The 23,851-nt window shown below is 41.3% G+C and overlaps 1 protein-coding gene across 2 annotated transcripts; it reads right to left on the bottom strand.

The window, feature by feature from the left end:
• Window positions 1-1,113: 1,113 nt before the first annotated feature.
• Window positions 1,114-22,940, bottom strand: DCP2 (decapping mRNA 2). 2 transcript variants are annotated; one of them, XM_071581090.1, is made up of 11 exons: window positions 22,854-22,940; window positions 17,235-17,386; window positions 15,436-15,563; window positions 14,918-15,016; window positions 11,942-12,094; window positions 9,040-9,152; window positions 8,829-8,936; window positions 7,961-8,084; window positions 7,301-7,408; window positions 5,559-5,610; window positions 1,114-5,008 (listed from the first exon to the last, which is right to left on the bottom strand). In XM_071581090.1, exons 1-11 carry the CDS (start codon window positions 22,904-22,906, stop codon window positions 4,842-4,844), a joined length of 1,257 nt encoding a protein of 418 aa, XP_071437191.1. In that variant the 5' UTR covers window positions 22,907-22,940; the 3' UTR covers window positions 1,114-4,841. The 2 variants fall into 2 exon arrangements, with proteins under 2 accessions (XP_071437191.1, XP_071437192.1); XM_071581091.1 differs by having other exon boundaries at window positions 1,114-5,005.
• Between the last annotated feature and the right edge of the window lie 911 nt (window positions 22,941-23,851).

Genomic DNA, 23,851 nt, shown 5'->3' with positions numbered 1-23,851 from the left:
GGGATGAAATACAACTTCCACGTACTGCAGTGCCATGCAGACATCCTCACTAAGGGATCTTGTTGCAAGTACAAGCATGAGAAATTTTTGCTGGGAGCTCTTAATCATGCAGTTTTGCATACTTTTTCTGCATAACAAAACTATGTACCCAACCAGTAAGATACAAATGGTTAATCTCCATAGTTTAGTAATTTTGATCAAACATGCTTTAAAAAATTTGCCAAGTTTTTCACACAGTTGGAAGTGTGTCACAGAGAACTGTGTTTACAGGTCCTGTATTCTTAAAAAGCTATAAATGCCTTATATTAAAATGATTAATGCTCCATGAGCTGTAATCATTTTCTTAAAGGCACTGAACTGTAACCCAGTACTGGAAATAAGATGCCAGTTCTTCTGATCAACAATATAAATGCTTAAAAATGACAAAAGACTCTGTTTTCAGTAAAATTCTTAGTGACCTATTCAAATTTGAACATTCTGTATTCTGTGAAATGTTATTAATTACTGAAAAGAAAGCTTTCTCTTTTTTTTCTTGCAAGAATTAAAGGAGGACTTCAAGACACTGACTTCCCAGAAGCATTCCAGAGCTGGGAACAATTTAAAGATAAGCATTTCTGTAAAGCTGAATCTGTAAAAAAAAGTTAAGTCTCACTTAACCTACCAATTTTCAATGAAAAGACAAGTTAAAACCCGAGCATTTAATTTAAAGTACTACTACTAATCTGGAATTTCTTATGACCTTGAATATGCCCATTGTAATTGTTACCTGTTGTCTTCCTTTTAAGTTCACAATATACATGGGTGAAATGCACACACAGCACAAATCCTATTGCATCTATCAGTGCTTACATATAGGATTAAGAACAGTGCAAATACTAGCATTTAGTCTACTTTTGTTCTTGAAACTACACTATTGCTATAAATGCATAAGCATAAAAACCTATTATGGAAGAATAGTGACATTTCCAAGTCCAATTTACTGTAAAAGCACCTTCAGTTAGTTTGTAGAAATTTACCGTATCTTAAATAATTTTGGTCTTTTCCAAAGCTAAAATGTTGTAATAACAAAAACAATTTGTGTATAAGCACCAGATTATTTGACATTTACAGTGCAAGACTTAAAATTGGTTTATTTACAGAAATTAAATCAACAAGAGAGACTATTCTACCAATTCTCAATAATTATGAGCTTCGCAACACATTTAAAGGTATAACCACCTAACTTAAAACATGAAGGCACCTGACTTTACATATGGAAGAAAAACCTGTTACTCAGAATTTATAAAAACCCCAGGTATCTGATTAAGAAGTCCACTGACCCCACAACTGGGCAGCCAGTCACCCATGGAGCAGCAGTGCTGTCTTGCACCACAGGATTAGAGCTTGGATTTTTGATGTAGACTCTTGCTCTTCACACCAGAGTGACATGAGTGCAAAAGCAAATCTACTACAGAAAGTAAAGACTGAAAAAATATAATTCCTTATCTGAAAGTACAAACTTAGGTTACGAATAGCCAGACTCAAAGGCTGCCTTATTTTTGAAAGGAACTGTTACATCTGTAACAGCCACAGGCAGGTAAAGGAAAAACACACTAAGTATTGTTCCAAAATTAGCAAATTAATTCATGAAGTTTGGAGCACAGCACAGATGCCTGGAACAGAGACTAGGCCCAACATTTTATTAGAAAATATTCATGGAAGTTTGGTCTAAAGAATTTACTTTGTGTTAAAAAAAATAGTTTGATTGTGCAATAAACAAAGCTATTTCCCCTCTTCTTCCCATGACCACTGCTGCCAGACTTCAAACCATGTAACACACAGCTAATTCCAAAAGCTGGATGGTGGATGTACATCATGGAGTTGAAGTTATTAGCACATCAGGACAGAACATGTCACTCAGTTGGGCAGACCACTCTTCAGTCTGAGGCCAAATTAACAGAGCATTCTGTGAAGGGGAGACACTAAAAACCTCATGCTAAAGCAGGGAGTTTATGTAGTACTAGAAACTGCAAACTAATATGAGATTCCCAGCACCACACATCTCTACATTTTTTTGTTAGATGTTTGTTTGTTTCACAAGTTCTTCAGTTTCAAGAACACTGACTGTCCATTACCAGAATAACCCCTAACACACAAGCACTCTCAAATTGACATAATCTGTTTTTTGAGTACCTTGACACCAGCTCTTGAGTCTGACATGCAAACAGTTACTTGTTTCTCTCTGTCTGGCTCCCATAAAGTAAAAACTCACAGAACTAAAAGCCTAGATGTCACTTCCTATTTCTTCAGTTTTACGGAAGAGAATGTAAACAGTACTTCTAAACTTAGAAATACAATTATGAAAGGATGGTGAAATAAAGATAGTAAACAAAATGTTCACAGTGCAGGGCATGATGGAACTCACTGGGCAGGTCACATGCCACCACACTTAACATAGTTTTAGAAAACCTTACTGAGAAAGCAGAAAGCAATGTTACTACAAGAAACAGTACCCTTATACAAAGAAGTTATTGCATATTTATCACATTTATTTGCAACTCACATTAAGGCTAGATTTCCTAAAATCATGACATGTATAAGCCCCACTTTGGGTTGCTTAATGAAGCAACCAGTGCCTCCTATAGTGAACCAACCTTTCACTAAGAAGAAAAAAATGACACAGTAAACAGAGGGCAGCCAGCATCTCCCATTCATAGGACATGCTTCCATTGTTCTAGAGACTTCCTCTTGTCTGGGACAGGGCTTCCCAAACAGATGACAAATGCTCCAAGTTCACTGTTTCATCAACATCCCCATTATTTCACAGAGCACTAAATGAACTATAACTGATTTATCTGAAAAGTCAACTTATTTATAAAAAGATTTCCACAGCCTGATATTTAATTATGCCTTAGGAGAGTCCTATTTACTCCACAGGCAGTAGCAGCCTCAGGATACAAATACAAACTTCTGCCTCACCATGAGTAAAGGCACTTTTGCTGGGAAAGCAACTAAAGAAGCACTAAAGAAGTAACTGAAGATTAGTTTTCACCTGAAGCTGAGTAACATAACCACCTTCAGCATTATCCCACCTTCTCAATTACTGTTCTGTATCATTTACTGCTTCTTAAAAAAAAAAAAAGAAAGTCAAAGCTAGATTGAGCTATTTCACAATTTGGTCTTGAAAAACAAAGCCCTCAGAACCCTTGCCCTCCAGAAGGAGGAAATGCTGTAGTCCCTTTCTCCTGTTGGCTGATACAGAAGTGGAGCACTCTCATGGCCAAAATTACTACAGCATTAGAGTTCCAAGTCACCTGGTGCCAGGGCAGGTGAATAAACCAGGAAAAAGGTCTAAAGCTATTTCTGAGAAAAAGCACTAGGTAACAGATCAGGTAGAGAGATGAAGTAAGTAGGGTGGTTGAAGGAAGACAAGGATTTTGGTTCTGGATGACGCATGAGTTGCATAAAAACTCAGTGCATGAGCACACACAACAAGGGTGTAGTTCATTCAACCTATGAAGTTAACAATGAATCACCTCTATTCTAGAGAAAAGTCCGTTTTTAAATCTGGGACGTGCTTGCTATCACAAGCTGCTGTGACAAATTATTTCAGTGCATTTCTCTCAACTGCAAACCACATGCTTGAAACCCATTAACTTGAAGGTGATGTAACAGTTCATCACCTCAGCTCTCATTGTTTTTGTTCCTGCCCTCCACACCCACTCCATCTTTGAAGTTTTTCCCAAGAAAGTACTGTAGCTAAAAATGACTGAGGCTAGATAATTTAAATGCTAACTGCAAGTGCAATTCAATACTACTGGATATATACAGAGCAGATACACTACACAAGAGATCTGAGGACAACAGCACAGAACACAATACTGAACACCCCTGGAATAGTTATTGGAAGCCTGATTAAGCTGTTCAGTGCCACACAATGCCTCTATTATCCATGCACCTGCCTTCCTCCTCAGCAAGACCTATTTATATTCAGTATAAATTCTACACAGGTAACCTCTCACAAACAAAGTCTAAGCTTTTCTTCTTTTGAAAGCAGCTGCAACAAGGGTAACACAGAACACTGTAGCTTCTTCTCATGCAGCCAGGGAAAGTGCCCAAGAGTTGAAGATGGACACTTCGAAGGGTTAAGTTCTACCCAGTTTGTGTATGATTTCCAAAGACCAAGGAAGAATAGGTACAAGAAGTCAACACATTACAGAGTTGACTCCAAGTACGAATGACTGCCAGTCAACAGAAACTATCAGAGTGAAGGAGGGAAGGTATTTCAGGCAAGCAATCAGTACAGAGGAAGGATGACAGGCTGAGGCTACATTTGAAATGTGCAACTTGGTTTCAAAATCACTAGGACAGGAGTCCTCTGAGAATCGGTTTCGTTGCCACTGCATAATATTGCAATGTACTACAAAATAATGACTAACAAGTCCAATAATTTACACCAGAGCAGTTTAGCAAGCTGGTACACTCCAACAGTTATAAAAAAAGTCAATGACATTCTACAAAACACACAGCAACTTAAAATAAAAAATGGAAAAATCATCAAAAAATAAAACACAAGTTAAATGAATGCCCTCTAATGCACAGCTAGGAACACATAATCTGAACATTGGAAAGGTACTTTTGTGGACAAAGGCTATACTGCATTTAAAGTGCAACACTTGACTATGCCACTCCCATCCTGCAAAGAGCACAAACCCTTCCAAACCACCAGTCAGTCCCTGCATTGCATTTAAAAACAAATAAACAAAACAAAACAAAAAACTCCTGAGAAAGAGTAAGGCTGGATAAGAAACTCTCTCCATCGCAACAGGCAAGTCTGATTTTTATTCCTCATAAGTTTGCCGTCAGAGGTCAAAATTCTTCATGATGACATCACTGTCGAACTTGAAGTTCAGGAAAGCTCTTGATGAAAAAATAGGTTGGTCATGCTCATTGGATGCCATAGAATATCCCTCTACGTGTTCTGGCAGTGGGTCTTCACTGGAGCAACACATCTCATATGCTGCTTCTGCTTTAAGTAAAAAAATGAAACCAAATTTAAACAGGTAGTTATCAATAAAAGTGTCAATAACAACAAAAAGCCATATCTGAAATGTCTATTCAATTAATAACAAAACCTGTATATTTGGTCATAAACAGAAGATAACTCAAACAACAACATTTACAAGTTATTTAGTGGCTAGAATAAATCTTAAAAGTCACTGCAATCTGGGAACACTTCCAATGGCCAGTTTTACCCATATAATACTCTTTCACAAGTCATTTTTTAATAAGGAGGAAAGAAATATGGCACTATTTTCTGAGCAGTAAGTAACAATCTGTGTGCACTCTCCTGCAGCTTATTACTAGCAGGATAGAAAGCCTTGAACCAACACTCCATTACCAGCACTGTGTTGACTCGGAGGCTATTTTCCTAAACCAGCTTTCAGCTACTTATTACTCAGCCACTTGCTATTATCAGACAGTCTGAATAATCAAGGAGAAGAATTGCAAAATCAACACAAAACAGCATATTTTTCATTAAAAAAATGAAACCAAAACAACAAAAAACCAATACTTGCCTGTATCAAAGTTATCTTGAAGTCTTCTTGGATTAAGCTTTCTTTCACATTTCTAATTAAGAGAATGGCCATACATTATTCAATAATGAAACAGCATTCTTTTTCTTAGGGGTATAGTTTAAGTATCAGCTAAAGGGCATACTGGGTATATTTGCTTTGACAGACCTCCTCATGTGCAAATTATCTTACTTTTAATTCTGCACAAATTCTGCCATGTTACTTTAGCAAGTGTGCTACAAGCCTGCAAGTCTTTCAGAAGCATGCAACCTTTCAACAATCAACAAATAATTTTTTTAATTTTTTAGGGGAAGACTTTGAATGCTTTCTAACTGTTTTAAGATGGAAGGGTCTTGCACATATGATGGTGTGGAACCAAAGGTGCACATGCAGAAGCCCACTCTTCAATTGGCTTGTTCCAAAGAAAGAGGGGAATCTATTTGGAAACATGCTGCTACTCCAAACTAAATCAACATGCTCAGACACACAAACTCTCCAGGGAAGAGTTGTTTTAGCCCCAGGTATGCTGCTATAAGTACGCAGACAGGAAAAAAATAAGACCCTTTGCACTTCCTGCGAATGATGAGTTCTCTGGCTTTCAAATTGCATCAGGATATTATCAATAGACACAAAATATTTAAACTTTGAAAGACTGACACTCATGAATATGCAAAAGAAATAGAAATACAAAGTATTTAGAAAAGTACAGAGCCTACAAAGTAACTGTGGAGCATTACTAGTTCTACTTGTTTCCATGAAGATCCTACAGATTACCACAGCAGTTTTTTAATACCCATATAAATCTCTGGGCAGTCAATTCTTTGACTTTTCATTCTTTTACTCTCATACTCAAACACAACTAACCATTTCTTGCTGCAGTGAGGATTTTACAGGATGAGAGTTTTACAGTTTTTGCATGTTTATGCAAGTAATAGAGAAAAGGCAATAACCACTTGTCAGAATGGCAAGAATTTAGTTTACAGTCTGTAAACAAGAAAAACTAAAGCCTGGACAAGCCAGCTGAGCTGCACAGAGAACTGGGCTCAATGCTGCATAAGAGACAGCAAAGTAGAACTGAAGAGCCACAGAGAACAGAGAAGCAAAACCACATTCTATTAAAAAAGGAGAGTACAGCTCATTGAGCCTTCTCCCAGTCAGCAGAACTGCAGGGACAAAATACAATTAGTTACTGTGAGGGAAATTAACAAACCAAGAACATCATACTGGAATTTACAAACTGCTGTAATTCTACTGTATGTTTAAAAAAATTATATGAAATTCTGGTGTCCAAGCCAAGACTGCATCTCAATATTTTTGCCAGAGAGAAGGGAAATAATAAGCATATGCATTACCACTTTCTATCTAAGTGCTGCACAGCAAAAGCCCCTGCCTACAATACACCACACATGAAAAAATAAGACATGTACTACACTGAGTTATTGCTACACACTGCAGTAGGCTATTACAAGAACCTGGAAAGCTGAGGGATTGTGTACTGAAACAACTGACAAATTCCAAAAGCTAAAATTACTTACTTCCAAAATGCAAACTTTGAAATTTAGCATGCCTGTCTATATGCACACAAGGTAAGAAATGTCATACATCTACAAATACCTATCCAGTACTCTGATAAAATATACTTTTGATAGATATGCACTCTATTGTCTTTCAGCAGGACATTGGCTTGGAGGTTTATTAAGCATTACTGAAACCTGTTAATGAGACAGCAAAGGCAAGTTGCTTACCACAGTATGGTTTTGCTTAACTACTTGACTGTGGACTCCATTTGTTCGTTTCTTTTGGCTGGAAGTGTCTTGATATTGCTTTCTGCCATTGTTCCTCAAGTTCTGACTCTGTGATTAAGTCCAAAATTAGTAGAGAGAAGAGTTTAAATGGCAGCATTGAACATCTTTGCACTGACACCTCCCTCTTACTAGCTAAAACTTCCCTCCAAATAACTCCAAAAGGTGTATACAGTTTCTTTTGTAGACAAAGTGAAGCACACCAAAATTAACCAAAGACACACTCAAGTTAGAGTCATCAGCTCTTACTCAGCCTCTCTTGCACTATTACTGAACTATTACACAATAAATTCAGTTCAGTGAGTTCCCATGCACTCATATGTACTGGAAGTACACAAAATATTTAAAAATGGTGCGTGGAAGACACCAAAATGGCAAGTAGTAATTACTATCTATACCTAAAACAACACGACTACTACTTGATATCTACCACCTCTAATCTGAGATAAATCTGAATTCCCAAGAGTACTCCCCACATTATGTTTCTACTTTTGCATCCTGTAGTGACAACATTCACTGTTTTCATTCTAGAGAGGAACCCTTATGAACAAAGACATCTGTTTTAAGAAGTCCAGATGCATGTTTGCCTAAGGAACAACCCACCTTTACTTTCAAAACTTCAGATGCCTCAGGATGATTACATGGCTTCTGTACCTGTTTTGACTTCACACACTGCTCTCCTGAAAAGCCATCTGTGAGCACCTGCTGACTACAGCGAAGTTTGGATCTAGTACAGGAAAACAAAGAGTTTACAACACAACTTCAAAGCTACTGATAGCAGAAGACGAATCTGAAAGAATTTTCCACTTTTTAAGAACAATCTGGAAGACAGGCTTAAGTTACCTAAGTATGGAAACTAATAATGCTCAGTGCATTTACCCAACTTTACTTTACCTACTGGTAGGAAACCTGTGTTCTCCACAGACAAAAGGTCAGGTCCATATTAGTATTTGTCCTGCTGTTCTCAGTGTTGGTGCTGACCTGACATGAATTACTGGAGCTTTCTCTTAGGGAATCAGAGGTTTTAAATTGCTCAGCCACTTTTCACCCAGCTAAACCTAAAGCCAGCAGCACTTGTTCCCCTACTGGTCCTTACAGGTTTTGACTACCTAGCTACTGCTGACAGTACTTTACAGTCCTAGTTTAGTGAGTCCTATTTTTCCTCAGTAGAACTGGCAAAAGCACTGAACTTGAAGCACTGAAAGTTATCTACTAGTTTTACCTTCTGGTTTTTTTGATTCCCATAAGCAAGACTAAAGAAATTATCTTAGTTCTGACACCTATTTATCACAACATTATTAAGTTCTCATGCTATTTACAGTCCTATGAGATAAGTCTGCATATTTTTTTTTATTAACGTATTCTCTTACAGGAACATGATTACGCAGGAGAAAGAGAAAGGACAGGCAGCTTTGGATGATCAATGCTTTATAGAAAGGATATAGAGGTGTTAAACTGACCTGGTTCTTACCTAGCTTTTTCCAAGTTGGACTTAGAGGGTGTGCTCCCTGTAGATGAAAAACCATAGTCACTATCTGAGGAATCTCCATTCCTTCGGGAAATCCATTCCCTCAATGGCCTGTGAGCCAGAAGTACAACAAAATCTACTTACTAAAACAAATCTAAAGAATTAGTATTGTCTGAAAGACCCTGGCCTAGCATTTCCCTCATGTCAAACATACCTGATGAAGGGGATTGCCATAAAGAATTTGTTTGGTGCCAAACCCAGTTTGGACTTGGGGGTCATGTCATTCCTGTGGCATGGTAATTTGTTGATGGAAAACCACTCAACATTCTAGAAAAATAAGAAATAAAATCAAAATACGCACTATTGTAGCCTTACAGAATGTTACAAATGTGTAACAGCCACAATTATTTCCCTTAATTAAAAAATTACCATGGAAGACTTAAATTAACAGGCATTAAATTAACATTTTCACAAAAGGTTAATAAACAACAGGGTCATTCTTCTGATTGCCACTAGAGTAGCAGCTGGTACAGTACATACTCATTGCAAGACATCACACCTAAAATACGAAAGGTATTAACCAGCAACTAAATTCTGTGTAACAGTTTCATAAACAAACCAACCAAATCACTGCACACAGAATGCCATAAATAAAGGTAGAGGCTTTGATTAACTTTCAAAGCCATTACTATTCTTGCCATTTTTACACAAAATGCTGTCAATACTAGAACACCAATACTAGTTCAAAAATTATCTGAAAGAAGGGTATTTAGTTTGAGAGTAAGTTTCAGGTTTTGTTACAAAAGGAAAAAGAAATGGGTAAAGGATGGGACCTGTGTTACAGTTTATACATGATAGTTTCGACTACCAAAACTTTGCACAACATGGAACAAATTCAGGAATTCTGACTATAGACAATATACAAGAACCCACATGAGACTTCCTATTGCAGAATCTAGTCCAAAAACCCCAGGTCCAGATCAGATGCATGTTATGAAAATAATTTACAAAGTGATCAAGTTTTCAGTGTATTCCTACAGGGAATACAAAAAGGCACAACCAGTTGTATTTGATCAGGTGAAGACAATGCTTCAAAACTCTTCAAGAACTCTTCATCATTCCCATGCAGATAGTTCACTGTTCCACAAATGGGGATATTTACTGATATTTAAAAAACTCCTTAAATCTTACTTTGTTTTTGAAAAACAGGTCTCTAATGCAAGAAATTAAGTCCTGTTCAGTCAACTGCAAGTACCTTTTCTTATTTAGAAAGCCAGATCATAGAATCATAGAATTGATTGGGTTGGAAAAGACCTTCGAGATCATCAAGTCCAACCCTTGGTCCAACTCCAGTCCATTTACCAGATCATGGCACTCAGCACCACGTCCAATCTGCGTTTAAAAATCTCTAGGGATGGTGAATCCACCACCTCTCTGGGCAGCCCATTCCAATGCCTGAGTACTCTCTCCGGAAAGAATTTTTTTCTGATATCCAACTTAAATTTCCCCTGGCAGAGCTTGAGCCCGTGCCCCCTTGTCCTATTGCTGAGTGCCTGGGAGAAGAGACCAGCCCCCACCTGGCCAGAACTTCCCTTCAGGTAGTTCTAGACAGTGCTGAGGTCACCTCTGAGCCTTCTCCAGGCTAAACAACCCCAGCTCCCTCAGCCTCTCCCCATAGGGCTTGTGCTTCAGTCCCTTCACCAGCATTGTTGCTCTTCTCTGGACTCACTCCAGCATCTCAATATCCTTTCTGAACTGAGAGCCCCAGAACTGAATACAGTACTCAAGGTGTGGCCTCACCGACACAGAGTACAGGGGAAGGGTCACTGCCCTGGTCCTGCTGGCCACGCTATTTTTGATACAGGACAGGATCTCATTGGCCTTCTTGGCCACACTGTTGGCTCATATTGAGCTTCCTGTCAATTAGTACCCCAAGGTCCCTTTCTGCCTGGCTGCTCTCCAGCCACTCTGTGCCCAGCCTGTAGTGCTGCAGGGGGTTGTTGTGGCCAAAGTGCAGGACCTGGCACTTGGCCTTGTTGAACTTCATCCCATTGGATGCCCTGTTCAGTAGCACCATCTCCATGGAAATGTAGGGAGAGCTGCTTTAAACTGAAATGCCACATAAGAAAAATATTCCAACTTCAAAGATTACAAACATCAGGAACAAAGTTTCCAAAAAGTCTGCTACCTGAGTCTTTGCCTTTCCCTTTCACAATACTTTTTAAAGGCCTTATGGTACATAAACCATGCAAAATAATACTCATTTTCTGTCCCCTTCCCAACCTCATCCTTAAAATATACTGTTCCTTAAATCTGGATTGTATTAGCCATCAAGGAGAGAACACAATCCTTAGTTTGTCCTTCTGATATGTAGGCTTTTGCATGTATGTATTGTATGGCCAAACTTCGTGAACGCAGCTTTGGGCAGGGCTCTCCCCACGTGCCCTTCCAGCCTGCGCAGTGGATGTTTTAAGTGAGGCTCAGCGTGCACAGAACTGGCCCCACCATTTCAGTCCCAAGGTCCATCTGCCATGGCCAAGAGAGCTTGGACAGTGACAGGGAAGTCCTTGGAACTGTCACAGCCCCTGGTACTGAGCGGGGCTGACCCTGCTGAGCATCCCAGATCTGACAGGATCGGATGGCAGAGAGGCATTTAACTCCCCAGTACGGTCTCCACTGAGACTCGAACTCACGACCTTGTGTGATCCAGAGTCCGGAGTGCTCACCATTACACCATGGGACCCCCCGAGGCTTTTGCATATCACCAACTAATTACATCTTGATAAGAATACATAATTATATATCCACCTGTAAGTTGGAACAACATGAAATAATAAACACATGCACCACCTACAAGAAAACAAGTGGAGAATTATAGTTTAACAACATGCTCTGATGTTGTTCTCCTGATGAATGGAGATGTCACACAGATGGTCAAGTATCAGTCTTTGCAGTTAAGCTGCAAGAAGCTGACACGACCCTGGAGTGCAGAGATGCCACTGGCACCTAATATTTGACATATTCACTCTGCTTGGCAGTTTCATTATTTTACAGACTGCTGACTTTAAAATAAAGCTCCACAAGGTTCCGATAGATTCAAACAGGGTAACACATACCCGAATTTCCCTTCTAGTTTTGGGGTTGAATTTTGTGTTCTTGGGAACTCCTGGAATGATGTACAGCCGTGCTAACTGATCGTTAATTCGCTGCTCGATGTACTCTTCTTTGCAGATATAATCTTTTATGTCAAACCCAGTTTCTTCAAACACCTGAGAAGCAGACAGATGAAATCAGCGTGTGTATTCCGAGTTAACCTTTCACAGTTTGTTATCACAAGGGAAGGAATGACCACTTTTCAGATACATCCATGAAAGCTCCTGGGACAAACAAGCCTTTACACACAGATGTATGCTCAAAAATAGAAAAAGTATGTAAGATCCTCAGTGCTTTGTATTTCTCTAAGGCATCAGACCTGTAATGACAGTTGAAACAACTTTATTACACCTTCATGTAGCAATTTATTATTATGGATGGGCAGTCTTTAGCTACTCCCCCATGCTGCTGGATGTATGGAAATCTTATTCACAGCAAAAAATACTATGTGAGGAGTAGAGACATCCTCAGATTCTACAAGGTTTAATTTCACTGCCTTTTTTCCCATTTCAACAATCATTCAGCTGTAAGAACCTTCTACCCCCAACACATACAGTCATTTTTACATTGGTAACAAACACCAGCAATAAAGCAGGAAAATTTTTATTACAAAATTCAAACTGCACATTTATAGAAACCCCTTAAACCCACATGGTCAGCTACACTAAAGAAAAAAAGAAAGTGTCTAGTAATCTTCAGATTACCAGAAAGACAATGACATTTTAAAAGAACATTTTGTTTGTGTATTTTATGGCCTTGCAGTGAAGGATAATGGATTCACAGAATAGTCAGGGTTTCAAGGGACCTTCAAAGACCATCTATTCCAACCCCCTACCACAGGCAGGTACATGTTTCAGATCATGTTGCTCAAAGTCTTCCTTAGAAATATTTACTTTAGACAATGTTTATGATAAAAAAAAAGAATCATTTCAAACACACCTGATAGCTTCAAGAAGATCATGCCACTAAGCTTGCTAAGAAAATACTCATTTTTAGAAACTTCCTTGACCTCAAAATCTCCACAGGTAACACAACTACTCAGAAAACATGCAGGATTGATACCACTGTGCAAGGTATTTCTGCTCAGACAGTGTAATATGCAGGATGTAAAGGAGCACTCATAGAACTGGGTATTAACTCCAGTGCTATGAAGCCCCACTGCCAATAGTTCACAGGCAGAAGTCCCCACTTATATGTTTTAAAAAACAGATTTAGAATAAAGAAATAAGGACAGGAACTTCAGCAAAACCTCTTCTCAATCCCCATCTACTGTGGAAATATATAATGAAAGATAAAAACAGGTGACTGCATATAAAATGAGAATAGCAGGAAATACTCAAAATATGTCATGCAAAATACCAATTTATATACATTGGTATCAGCAAAACACTTCTAAGTTCCATTTCTGAAAATGTGGAGAAAAATACGGACAAATATGACAAAAACACGAAGGATTTAATACAAGGCAAACAACTGATTGGTTGTCTTCAAATTAGCACTTCCTTTCCTTCCCTCTTACACAAAAATAAAAAGCAAGCCATCTTCCCACCTAACTACACAGAGAACACCACAATTTTGGGGAAAAACAAACAAACAAAATACCCCATCACATATTGCTTCAATTACGATAGATTTCTCCTCTATACTTTCACTGCTAACAACAATATTTTCCCTTCCTAAATGATCTTTCCAGATGATATAACTGAATTCATTGCAAAAACTTCTTTTAACAAGAGAATCATTCATTTTATATGTTTAGTCCTCACCAGCTTCTGAAATACTACTGAACTGTGCAGGCACTGCCAAGCAAAGACCTCTTACAGAGGTGCAGGTTGTGGTTTTAGATCTGTGCTGACTTCAGTGAAAGCACTTAAAAATATACTTCAGTTTTTACAGACACTCCAATTCCTGGCCACATATAAGCCTTGAAGAATTTGTCAGTTTATCCACAATGACAATCCAACTTGATGGGAGAAAGCACCAGGGCAACAGTGACATCAAAATCGATTGTTCAAATTAAAAACACCATCAAAAGACCTTTTTTTCCAATATAACTGTGCCCACTTTATTGAGGGCATAACCTGAAGTAAACAGGAAGGCAATACTATGTGTCACTCCCTCCTGAGGCAGTTTTGCCCAGTCTATCTTTGGTAGGCATATTTGAAAAAAGAAAAATCCAAAATTTCCCAGATACTGATTCAATCCAACTGTGAAGAACACTAAATGCATCATAATACTTTCTCTCACCTTAATTTTCTCTCTCAAAAACACTGGATGTCACACGAACACTGACTTTGTACAGGTAATATTCCTTTACATGCCATTTTTAATACACAGCTTCACTACATATCTTGGTCTCCAGGAGCAATAAATACTACAGAAAATTTTATTTTTCAGATTTTACTTCCCACATACATTGATTCTTGCTCCAGCACCACTGGAAACTAGAAAAGTAAAGTTCTTCACAATTCTTATGTACAATCATAAAACCTTCAGCTCAACTCCTTATCCTTTTTACACAGTCCAGTGTACACAGACTAAATTCTAATTCTTCTACCTTTTTACAGTTATGGTAACCCTTGAAATTTATATTCCAAAAGCTATAAAGTATGTAAGATTTCCCCAGCAACACAGAGGAGACTTAAAAATAAATTCACTTCACTTAGTACATTAGAGCAAAACAATTTGAAACACACTATGGTGAATTTTTCCTTCTTCTTTATTTTTTTTAATTATTATATAACCTCAACCTTGATTATCGCTCCAGAACTCAGAAAAGTACCAGAAGGTACAGCAGCAAATGACTGCAAGAATATTTATTTACCTGATTGCAATAACAGGATTCCTAAGCAAAACATCTTTTCATCTAACACATACATCCTGATCTCAGCAAGACTTCACTTTTTAGCTTAAATTTAAAGGAATTACATGTAATTTACCTCTCTAGCAGCACAGTCATGAGGAGCCTCTTCTTTGTTCACTTTCCCTTTTGGAAATCCCCAGCCTGACTTGGCTAAATAGCCCTGAACCAAAAGAACCTGCAAAATACAAGGGAACCCAGGTGTCAAGCATAGAGATGTTCTCAACAATTCCTCTTAAATGTTTTCCCTCCACCACCCCCTGGTTCTCCAAAAGGATACTTCAGCCTGAAGGAAGGAACCCACTACGTTTGTTACATTCTAGCAAGAACTGTGAAAATTTTTATAGGATCCTGGAACTCAGAATAAACAAAAAAAAAAAACCCAAAACTGAGAAGGAAAGCCAAGCAGAAGTGTGTTTACTATTTCACATATTGTATTTCTGGACACAATCAACAGTGTCAAGTAACTGTCACATCTTTGCAAAACTGACAGGGAATTTAAACTTCTCCAGAAGAAAACTATAAACAAGGAAAAATTACTTCTGCCAGCACATGCCATCCTTCCCTCTGGTCCTTCACAACTATTTCCATACTCACATTTTCAAGTGTCTCATCAAGAATAATTGCACCGTAGGTTGGCACTCCCATTTTGTATTCTTTCCATTCATCTAAAACCTTTTGTACATCTTCACCTTGAGGCAGTAAAAAAGGGCAGTGATTGAAGAGTACAGCAGCACGTTAAGGAAGATAAACTAAAGCATCCAGTTCCAAATCACACAGGGACATAAATGATACCCACTCAACAATTAGAATAAACACACTCCCTCTGCTGAGTGCTTTCAATATATATTCTCTTGGAAGGGAAAAAATCCTATTAATAATTCAGCACTAAATGATAAAGGTCAGAAAGCATCAAGAAATTTTGCAGTTCCAATACAAACCAATCTAATTAACTAACTACCTACCTACCTACATAAATAGACAGACAGACAGATAGATAGATAATAAATAATGTATTGATAGATAAGATAGATAGATAGATAGATAGATAGATAGATAGATAGATAGATAGATAGACAGACAGACAGGAAAATTATGGCACAGAGCTGCTGGTTTGAAGGAAGGTCTCCCCTAATTTAAAATAAAACAGTATCCACACAACAGTTATTCTGAATATGTATTATTCTTAAGCACATTTTCTTCATTTTGAAATGAGACAGACAAAAACAGTTTCAACTTGTGCTTGAAGTAAGTGGGGATAAGGTTTTCCCACAATCATTTCTTAAGACTATGGGACAGAACCTGTACTTCAGTATTTACTAGGCAAAGAAAAGTATTTTTAATGGCATCAAGTTACAGAAATATAAATTTTAATACACTTTACCAAAGCACATGCAGAGAAACCATGAATAACCTCTACAGAACTCTAAAATTTTAAAAGCAAATCTACAAGTCCTTAACAAAAGTATTAACATGACATATTACATATGTTAGACTACTATAAAAATATTATAATACCAATAAAAAAGCGGAGTACTTAGAAATGTGGCACTGCAGCAGAACTAGTATTTCTGGCAAATGTGACCTAGAGACAGACAGATGCAACGAACACGCAACATACTTTACACTGTATTTTTTCAGTACTGCCTAGAATTAATTACTAGAACTTTGTTGGTCTGAAAATACATTTATAAGTAAAAACATGCTTAAAATATATAAAAAACTGCATAATATCTGCCAACAGAACACGATCATATTTTTACAGTTTATTGTTACAATAAAAGCTGTAGTGTTTTAGGGTAAGTCTGTATTACCAAACTAACAGTTAAGTAAGTTGTGTAGTGAAACCATAGATAGTATCGTGAATTTTAGAAGCAATATTCCAATCCCACATGAAAAAAAGCATGGAAAAACTAAAACCCTTGCTGGATGAAAGCCACACACTTTTCAATAACTTCTAAACATTCCAGCAGCCCTTGCAAGCAATCAAAAAAGCAGGTGTCAACCATACAAATTCAGTAAAAATGCATCCTCCCCCCAAGAACAGAAACTTTCAACAAATACAAACAACTGCCCTTGGGGGAGCACATAACACCTTCAGCTACTTTAACATTTATGTCACTATTACCTTGAAAATCAATTAAAGCAAGGAGTTCAGTTTGAAGAGCCCCAACAACTCACCACTGAAACCTACCTAGCATGAAGTGTAAGCATGAGGAAAAATTCTCAAAGATCAGAAATTACCAGTTTTCCATAGTTCTCTAGCACCCTTTCGGGTGCCACAAAATGAACAGGTAAGACCACATACTTACCAATATAAACTTACATTGTGAGCAAAATTCAGTTTGCACTTTTACCACTGAAACAGAAAACAATCACAGTAATAAAAAGGATATCAGCTTTAGCAAAGTCTCTTATCCCACACTGAGGTAATCCTGGTGTGTTTTGCATGTAGAAATCCAAATAAAACCAATGAGCCAGTTCAATCTGAAAACACACTCTGATTGCATTGTCTCTCTCTTCACTTGGAATGTGCAAAATGAATCGGCTGCCAGGAAAGAAAAAAAGAGTACGACCAGTCAAATCTATTGACTTACATGAACCCAACAACAAAAGCACACTGCAACAGTAGAATTCCCAATCCATACCAACAGATCTCCAGATGCTCCTGATGTTCTGCAAGGACAGCAAAAGGTTTTCACAAATTAAAACACAACTTATAAAGTCAAGAAGGAAAATGGATTACGATGTTCTTTCAGAAATACCAATTACATTAAACTAAGTAAATCAACTGCTGTGAAAACAGGGAGGGTGAGGACAACCTACATAAATGTCTGTATTATTAAAAAAAGCATTTTTACAAGTCCAGTAAAGAATATCTGCAAACTCTGATAAGAGATTTCCACACTTTTTTTTTTTTAGGACAGAACTTCACCATGATTATGTATTTTCACTTAAAAACACAGTAAAGTATTAATTTATGTATATTTTAAAATTCAATACGATCCCACTGATTTCCTTAGTCTCAAACAGAACATGGACAATTGGTTTCTTTTTCAAGTCACATTATGCTTTACCCCAGATATTGCCACACAGAGTACCTGAGATGTAAGTTTAGGAAGTACTGTATAACAGCTTCTTTTACTTAAGCAGAGGAAGCTTTATTTGTTTATCTATTTGTATCAAAAGCACAACTTTCTTTTTTAGAAATGTAAGGTCATACATCCCATTGAACTTAAACCATTTAACACAGACCTTTTACATTCAACTCCTGAGTACCACCAGCTAAACTCCAAAAGCCCATAATATCATTGCTAGAGCTGGAAATATTTAAGGTATCTTTAGTTAAAATCTGACAGGTAAAAATTGTTACAGCATGTCAAAATTTGCACTGTGGTCAAAGACAGAGGCAGAAGGTCACCCACACAGGCACACACTTGACACTCACCAGGTTCACAAGGCACACTCACAGGTCCCCTCAAGTCCCAGCACAGGTCCCTCTTTCCACCCTCCTCTGCCCAGATCCCAGTCCTTCATACCCATCACACCATTCCCTGACCCACCAGAGGGTCCAGCTTGAAGTTTGCTGGTAAGTTCACACGCACAAGAGGTTTGGGGAAGAGGAGACAGCCCCACACCAGCCAGGCAGGTGGGCTGTGTGACCCACGGTCCTGCTGCAGCTGCCAGTGCTCTGCTGCCACTCACCTCACCACACAATTTCCCCAGAGAAGTTGCCCAGGACACTCATTGTTCCCACCCAACACTGGAAGCCAAGACCCCCACCCTCATGAGTAGCTGGCACTGAGATATCTCCCCTCACTCCAGCAACTGACACATCATCCACTCTCACACACAAGTCCCATCAGCAGCTGGCACTCCATCCTTGCAGCACACGTGTACAGGGGGCAGAGGGTGAGATTATGCAGAGCGAAAATTATCTTCACTAAGATGTAGAGGGAGTTAGAGCTGACTGTGACACTTGGGCAGAAGGCTCAGCCACAAACTCACCCAGTTTTACAACCAGTCCCTCTTACATCCCTTTCTGCCTTCCCCTGCTCCCCCTCCCCTGTGGCACTCCCACCAGCCCAGTGTGTGGAATTCCCCCAGGATTACAGACCCCTCAGAGCCAAAGGCCAGGCTGATCTTCCTGAAAGTGGTGCCTATGATGATTTCTTGACAGTTCTACAATTAGTGTAATTAGCATGTTTGTTTCCTGTCATTGTCTCTACTTCTGTTTTCTTATGTCTGTGTCTGTATATTTTTTTATTGTTTTATATTTTTTATTCTTTATTTTATAATATATTTCCCCCTGCTCGGCTACACTTGCTGGAAAGAACATTCCCGCACCCCCTTATCAGCCAGTGGCCAAGTTTGGTTCTCACCCCACCTCCTCTAATCATTCCTCCATTGGGTTTGTGTCCCTGTGTGCTTTGTTCCTGGATTTCTCGTCTCCTTATTATCCCATTTTCACACTGTAAAAGGTCTTTGAACAGATACCCCTACAGAACGTGACAGGCCTGAAAGGGAACTGTGTAAACCTCATGAATTTCAACAGGGCCAAGTGCAAGGTCCTGCACCTGGATTGGGACAATCCCAAGTACAAATACAGGCTGGACAGAGAGTGGATGGAGAGCAGCCCTGGGGAGAGGGACTTGGGGGTGTTGGTGGATAAGAATTTTTACACAAGGTGGCCATGTGTGCTCACAGACCATTCTGATGATGAAAAGCAGCATGGGCAGCAGGTTGAGGGAGGTAATTCTCCCCCTCTGCTCTGCTATTGTGAGATCCCACTTGGAATGCTGTGTCCAACTCTGGGGTCCCAACACAGGAAAGACGGGCAGCTGCTACAGCAAATCCAGAGGACCATGAAGATGATCAAAGGGATGGAGCACCTTTCCTACAAAGATAGGCTGAGAGAGCTGGGGCTGTTCAGCCTGGAGAAGAGAAGGCTCAGGGGAGACCTTATAGCACCTTTCAGTACCTAAAGGGGGCCTACAAGAAAGATGGGGAAAGGCTGTTTGCAAAGGCATTTAATGACAAGACAAGGAAGAATGGGCTCAAACTGAAAGAGAATAGGTTTAGATTAGATATTAGGAAAAAGTCTTTAATGTGAGGGTGGTGAGGCACTGGAACAGGTTGCCCAGAGAAGTCATGGATGCTGCATCCCTGGAAGTGTTCAAGGACAGTCTGGATTGGGTCATGAGCAACTTGGTCTAGACAGTGTCCCCTCTCACAGCAGGGGGACTGGGACTAGATCATCTCCAGGGTCTCTTTCAACCCAAACCATTGTACGATTCTTCCTTACATAAACAACCTTATTCACTTCAACAACAATATTTTCCCACTTCCCAATTTTTAATTGGCAATACCACCTCCAACTGCTCATTTCTTTTGAAGGCTCAATTATGAGTGCTGAAAAAAAAGCCTTACATATAAAGCTGCTGTGGTACAAGGTAAAAACTTAAAGGTCTATTTTAATATGCAGTACAGCAGTTGGACATAAAACTACCATAAAGATACAATATGCAATAGTATCAAAGAGGAATAAGAACATGCCAGGTGTAAGGCTTAGAGGAACAAAAGCAAAGCCGATTAGAAAGTAACCCATTAATTAAAAAAGTTAACTTTTAAGTTAGGTGGAGAGAGTGAAGTGGTGATAACAGGCACCTCGAGGCTGTACTCGGTGTAGGGGCCGTGTCCTGAACACACTGCAGGAGGGCACGGCTGAAGGCAGCAGCCAGGATGGTGGTGCCTCCAGGGAAATGTACTTCAGAAAGAACAAAAATGCCAGACAGGCAGAGGAAGAGAGAAAAAGAGCACGAAATAGCAGTGCAAATGCATATGTTGGAGAAGTAGGAGGGAGAGGAAATGCTTTGTGGCAGAGATGTTCACCCTACAGCCTGTGGAGGATCCTGTGCTGGGGCATTTGGGTATTTCCTGAAAGAGCTTCAGTCTACAGGGTTGATCCCACACTGGATTAAGGGGCAAAGCATTAGAAGGAGGGAGCAGCAGACAACAAGTGTTATGGACTGTCCACAATCCCCATTCCCCATTCCCCTGAGCTGCTCAGAAGGAGAGTGTAGAGAATGATGGGATGAAGTTGACATGAAGTTTCCCCTGGGCAAAAGAGGGATGTAGGGGAAGGGGTTTAAATTTTTTGCCTTTGTTTCTCTCCATCCAAATCTATTTTAACTGGCAACAAGATAGCTTTACTTTTCCCAACACAAATCTGATTTGCCCATGGTGGTAACTTTACATAAGCAACATTCCTGTCTCATCCTGAGCCACAAGTTTTCCATCCCATTTTCTCCCTGATCTTACTGAAAAGGGAGAGTGAATGGCTGGGTGAGCATCTGGCTACTGAGCACAGATAAGCAACGACAGTCCTGAAGTCAAAGGATAGAGCAACAGCACTCGTTCATAAGGGAGAGCATCAAGAACACCCGAAAACCTAAATTAAATCTCTGCACCTCCACTTCTTTATTCAGTAAAGAACAACTCAGTAGCAACAAGACTGTATGGTGAAAAAATGACATGGGTACCTGTGACTTGTTATTTAACAACACTCAGTAACTGAGTAGGAAAAATTGCTTGGCTCTTTCTACGAAAATTTCCACTAATATCATATATAGACTGAAAAATGGGGGAAACTACAGCTATTTTTATAACCCATTTCTAGCCAACCACTTAACTACACTCATACAATTCTAAGACAAAACACAATTTCAAAGCTAGACGGTGAGAGCAATTCAAAGAAAGACAGTAAGACAAAGGGACTCACTCTATTACAATGTAAGATCTGAATATCCATGTGCCCTTTTACTAATTACCCCACAGAAGTGACACTAACAGTCATTGCAGCTACCCCTGGACTTTCTGAAAAGTCTTAAACGCCACTTCATATGTGAGCAGGGACCTAAAAGGCAAGTTCCATCCCTGCGTAGGGAGCCCAAAGCAGATGCAATGAAAACACAGAGGCCAGACTTAGAGAATTTAAAATTTACTTGCATAGCACCAACTCTGACATGTGCAAGACAATCCTGAGCAACGCGGTCCTACCTTCCTGTGGTATTCTCGTTTTTAAACATTTTCACTCATTTGAAAGTAGTAATTACAGTAATAATCCTTTGTCTCTAGTAACCTTTCCAGCTTGTAGATAAATACTTCAGGAGGGCTCCCCTTTGATGATGAAGAATTATTTCAAGACAAAAATCACACCCAGTTTGGGGCATCACATTGTGGGGATGATGGATAAATTAAAAAGCCTGAAGGGCTGCACCGCAGATGATCAGAGGTTGAGACTGTAAGAGGGAAAGGTGCCTTCCAACTTTCTAAGAACAAAGGATCCACCATTTATGAAAATTCAAACGCAAAGCCCTTAGAACAAGAAAAGGTGACTATTCCACTCTGAAAGTAGCGGCAAGCGGGAGAGGGTAGTTTCACACCGATGGGTACCCACGGGGCTCTTCCCTTATCCCCGCTGGCACATTCTCATTCAGCAGAGGTAAACCAGCTGAAGGGACTCCCCGCCACCCTTCCATTCGAATCCCGACGTCGGGGCGGCGGGTCCCCCCCTGCTCCATCCCCACCGCCGCTCTCGCTCTTCTCCACCCGCGCCAACACCGCCCCTCCTCGGGCCACGGCACGGCCGGGAGACCCCCGCACACAAAGTCCTGCCGCCTCCCCCGCACTCCCGGCCCCCTGCCCGCCGCTCCGCGCAGCGTCCATGGGGTGCCTCGGGCAGCCTTCCCGCCCTTCCAGGACGGGATCCATCGGGAAGGCGGAGCCTCGGGCACAGGGGGAGCGGGGCGAGCCCCTTCCTTCCGCTTCCCGCCGCCTCGGGACGGCCCAAGCCGCCCATTTCCGCGGGTCGCCCCCCACCCCCGCGGCATCCCGCGCATCCCGGGTCCCCCGCCCCGCCGGGGAACCGCGCGGGGGAAGGCGCCCACCCCGTCCTCCCCCCAAAACAGCGGCACACCGCAGGCCCCGGGAGCGCCCCCGCCGCACGGCAGCACCTGCATAGGTCGTCCAGGACGCTGCTGGGGATGTCGGCCCGTTTGGTCTCCATAGGGGAGCGCGGCTCATCCCGGCGCGGCGCCGCCCGCGGCACGGAAGCGGCGGGGCCACGGCACCCGAGCGGCGGCGGTGACCACCAATCAGCGCGCTCCGCCCGCCCCGCGCCGGCCAATGGGGAGCGGCTCCTGCGGCCCTCAGGTGATGGCGGGCGGCCAATGGGCGGTGACAGGGCGGGGACAGCGGGGACGGGGGAAGGGCCAGGGATAGCCGGGGATCGAGGGGACAGCGGGAGATGGCTGGGGACAGGGGGATCAGGGGAATGGCCGGGGATAGCCGGGGATTGAGGGGACAGCGGGAGATGGCTGGGGACAGGGGGATCAGGGGAATGGCCGGGGATAGCCGGGGATTGAGGGGACAGCGGGAGATGGCTGGGGACAGGGGGATCAGGGGAATGGCCGGGGATAGCCGGGGATTGAGGGGACAGCGGGAGATGGCTGGGGACAGGGGGATCAGGGGAATGGCCGGGGATAGCCGGGGATTGAGGGGACAGCGGGAGATGGCTGGGGACAGGGGGATCAGGGGAATGGCCGGGGATAGCCGGGGATTGAGGGGACAGCGGGAGATGGCTGGGGACAGGGGGATCAGGGGAATGGCCGGGGATAGCCGGGGATTGAGGGGACAGCGGGAGATGGCGGGGGACGGGGGGGACAGCGGGAACAGGGGGATAGCAGGGGACAGCGGGGACAGGGGGATGGCAGGGGACGGGGGGGACAGCGGGAACAGGGGGATAGCAGGGGACAGCGGGGACAGGGGGATGGCAGGGGACGGGGGGGACAGCGGGAACAGGGGGATAGCAGGGGACAGCGGGGACAGGGGGATGGCAGGGGACGGGGGGGACAGCGGGAACAGGGGGATAGCAGGGGACAGCGGGGACAGAGGGATCGGGGAGGTTAGCCGGGAACGGACGGGACAGGGGAGATGGCGGGGACAGGGGGGA

The sequence above is a fragment of the Pithys albifrons genome, chromosome Z (genome assembly GCF_047495875.1).
Source record: "Pithys albifrons albifrons isolate INPA30051 chromosome Z, PitAlb_v1, whole genome shotgun sequence".
In the NCBI taxonomy this organism is placed as follows: domain Eukaryota; kingdom Metazoa; phylum Chordata; class Aves; order Passeriformes; family Thamnophilidae; genus Pithys; species Pithys albifrons.
Note: the sequence above shows the minus strand (reverse complement) of the source record. Positions and strands in the feature narration are given on the sequence as shown.

What these genes read in the sequence shown, in the direction of transcription:
- DCP2 (XM_071581090.1), bottom strand. Translation starts at nt 22,906, where the DNA reads ATGGAGACCAAACGGGCCGACATCCCCAGCAGCGTCCTGGACGACCTA. An exon ending in ATGACTGTGCTGCTAGAGAG is followed by an intron (nt 12,095 to 14,917) that starts GTAAATTACATG and finishes TCTGCTTCTCAG; the next exon opens with GTGTTTGAAGAAACTGGGTT. An exon ending in ATGGCAATCCCCTTCATCAG is followed by an intron (nt 8,937 to 9,039) that starts GTATGTTTGACA and finishes TCTGGCTCACAG; the next exon opens with GCCATTGAGGGAATGGATTT.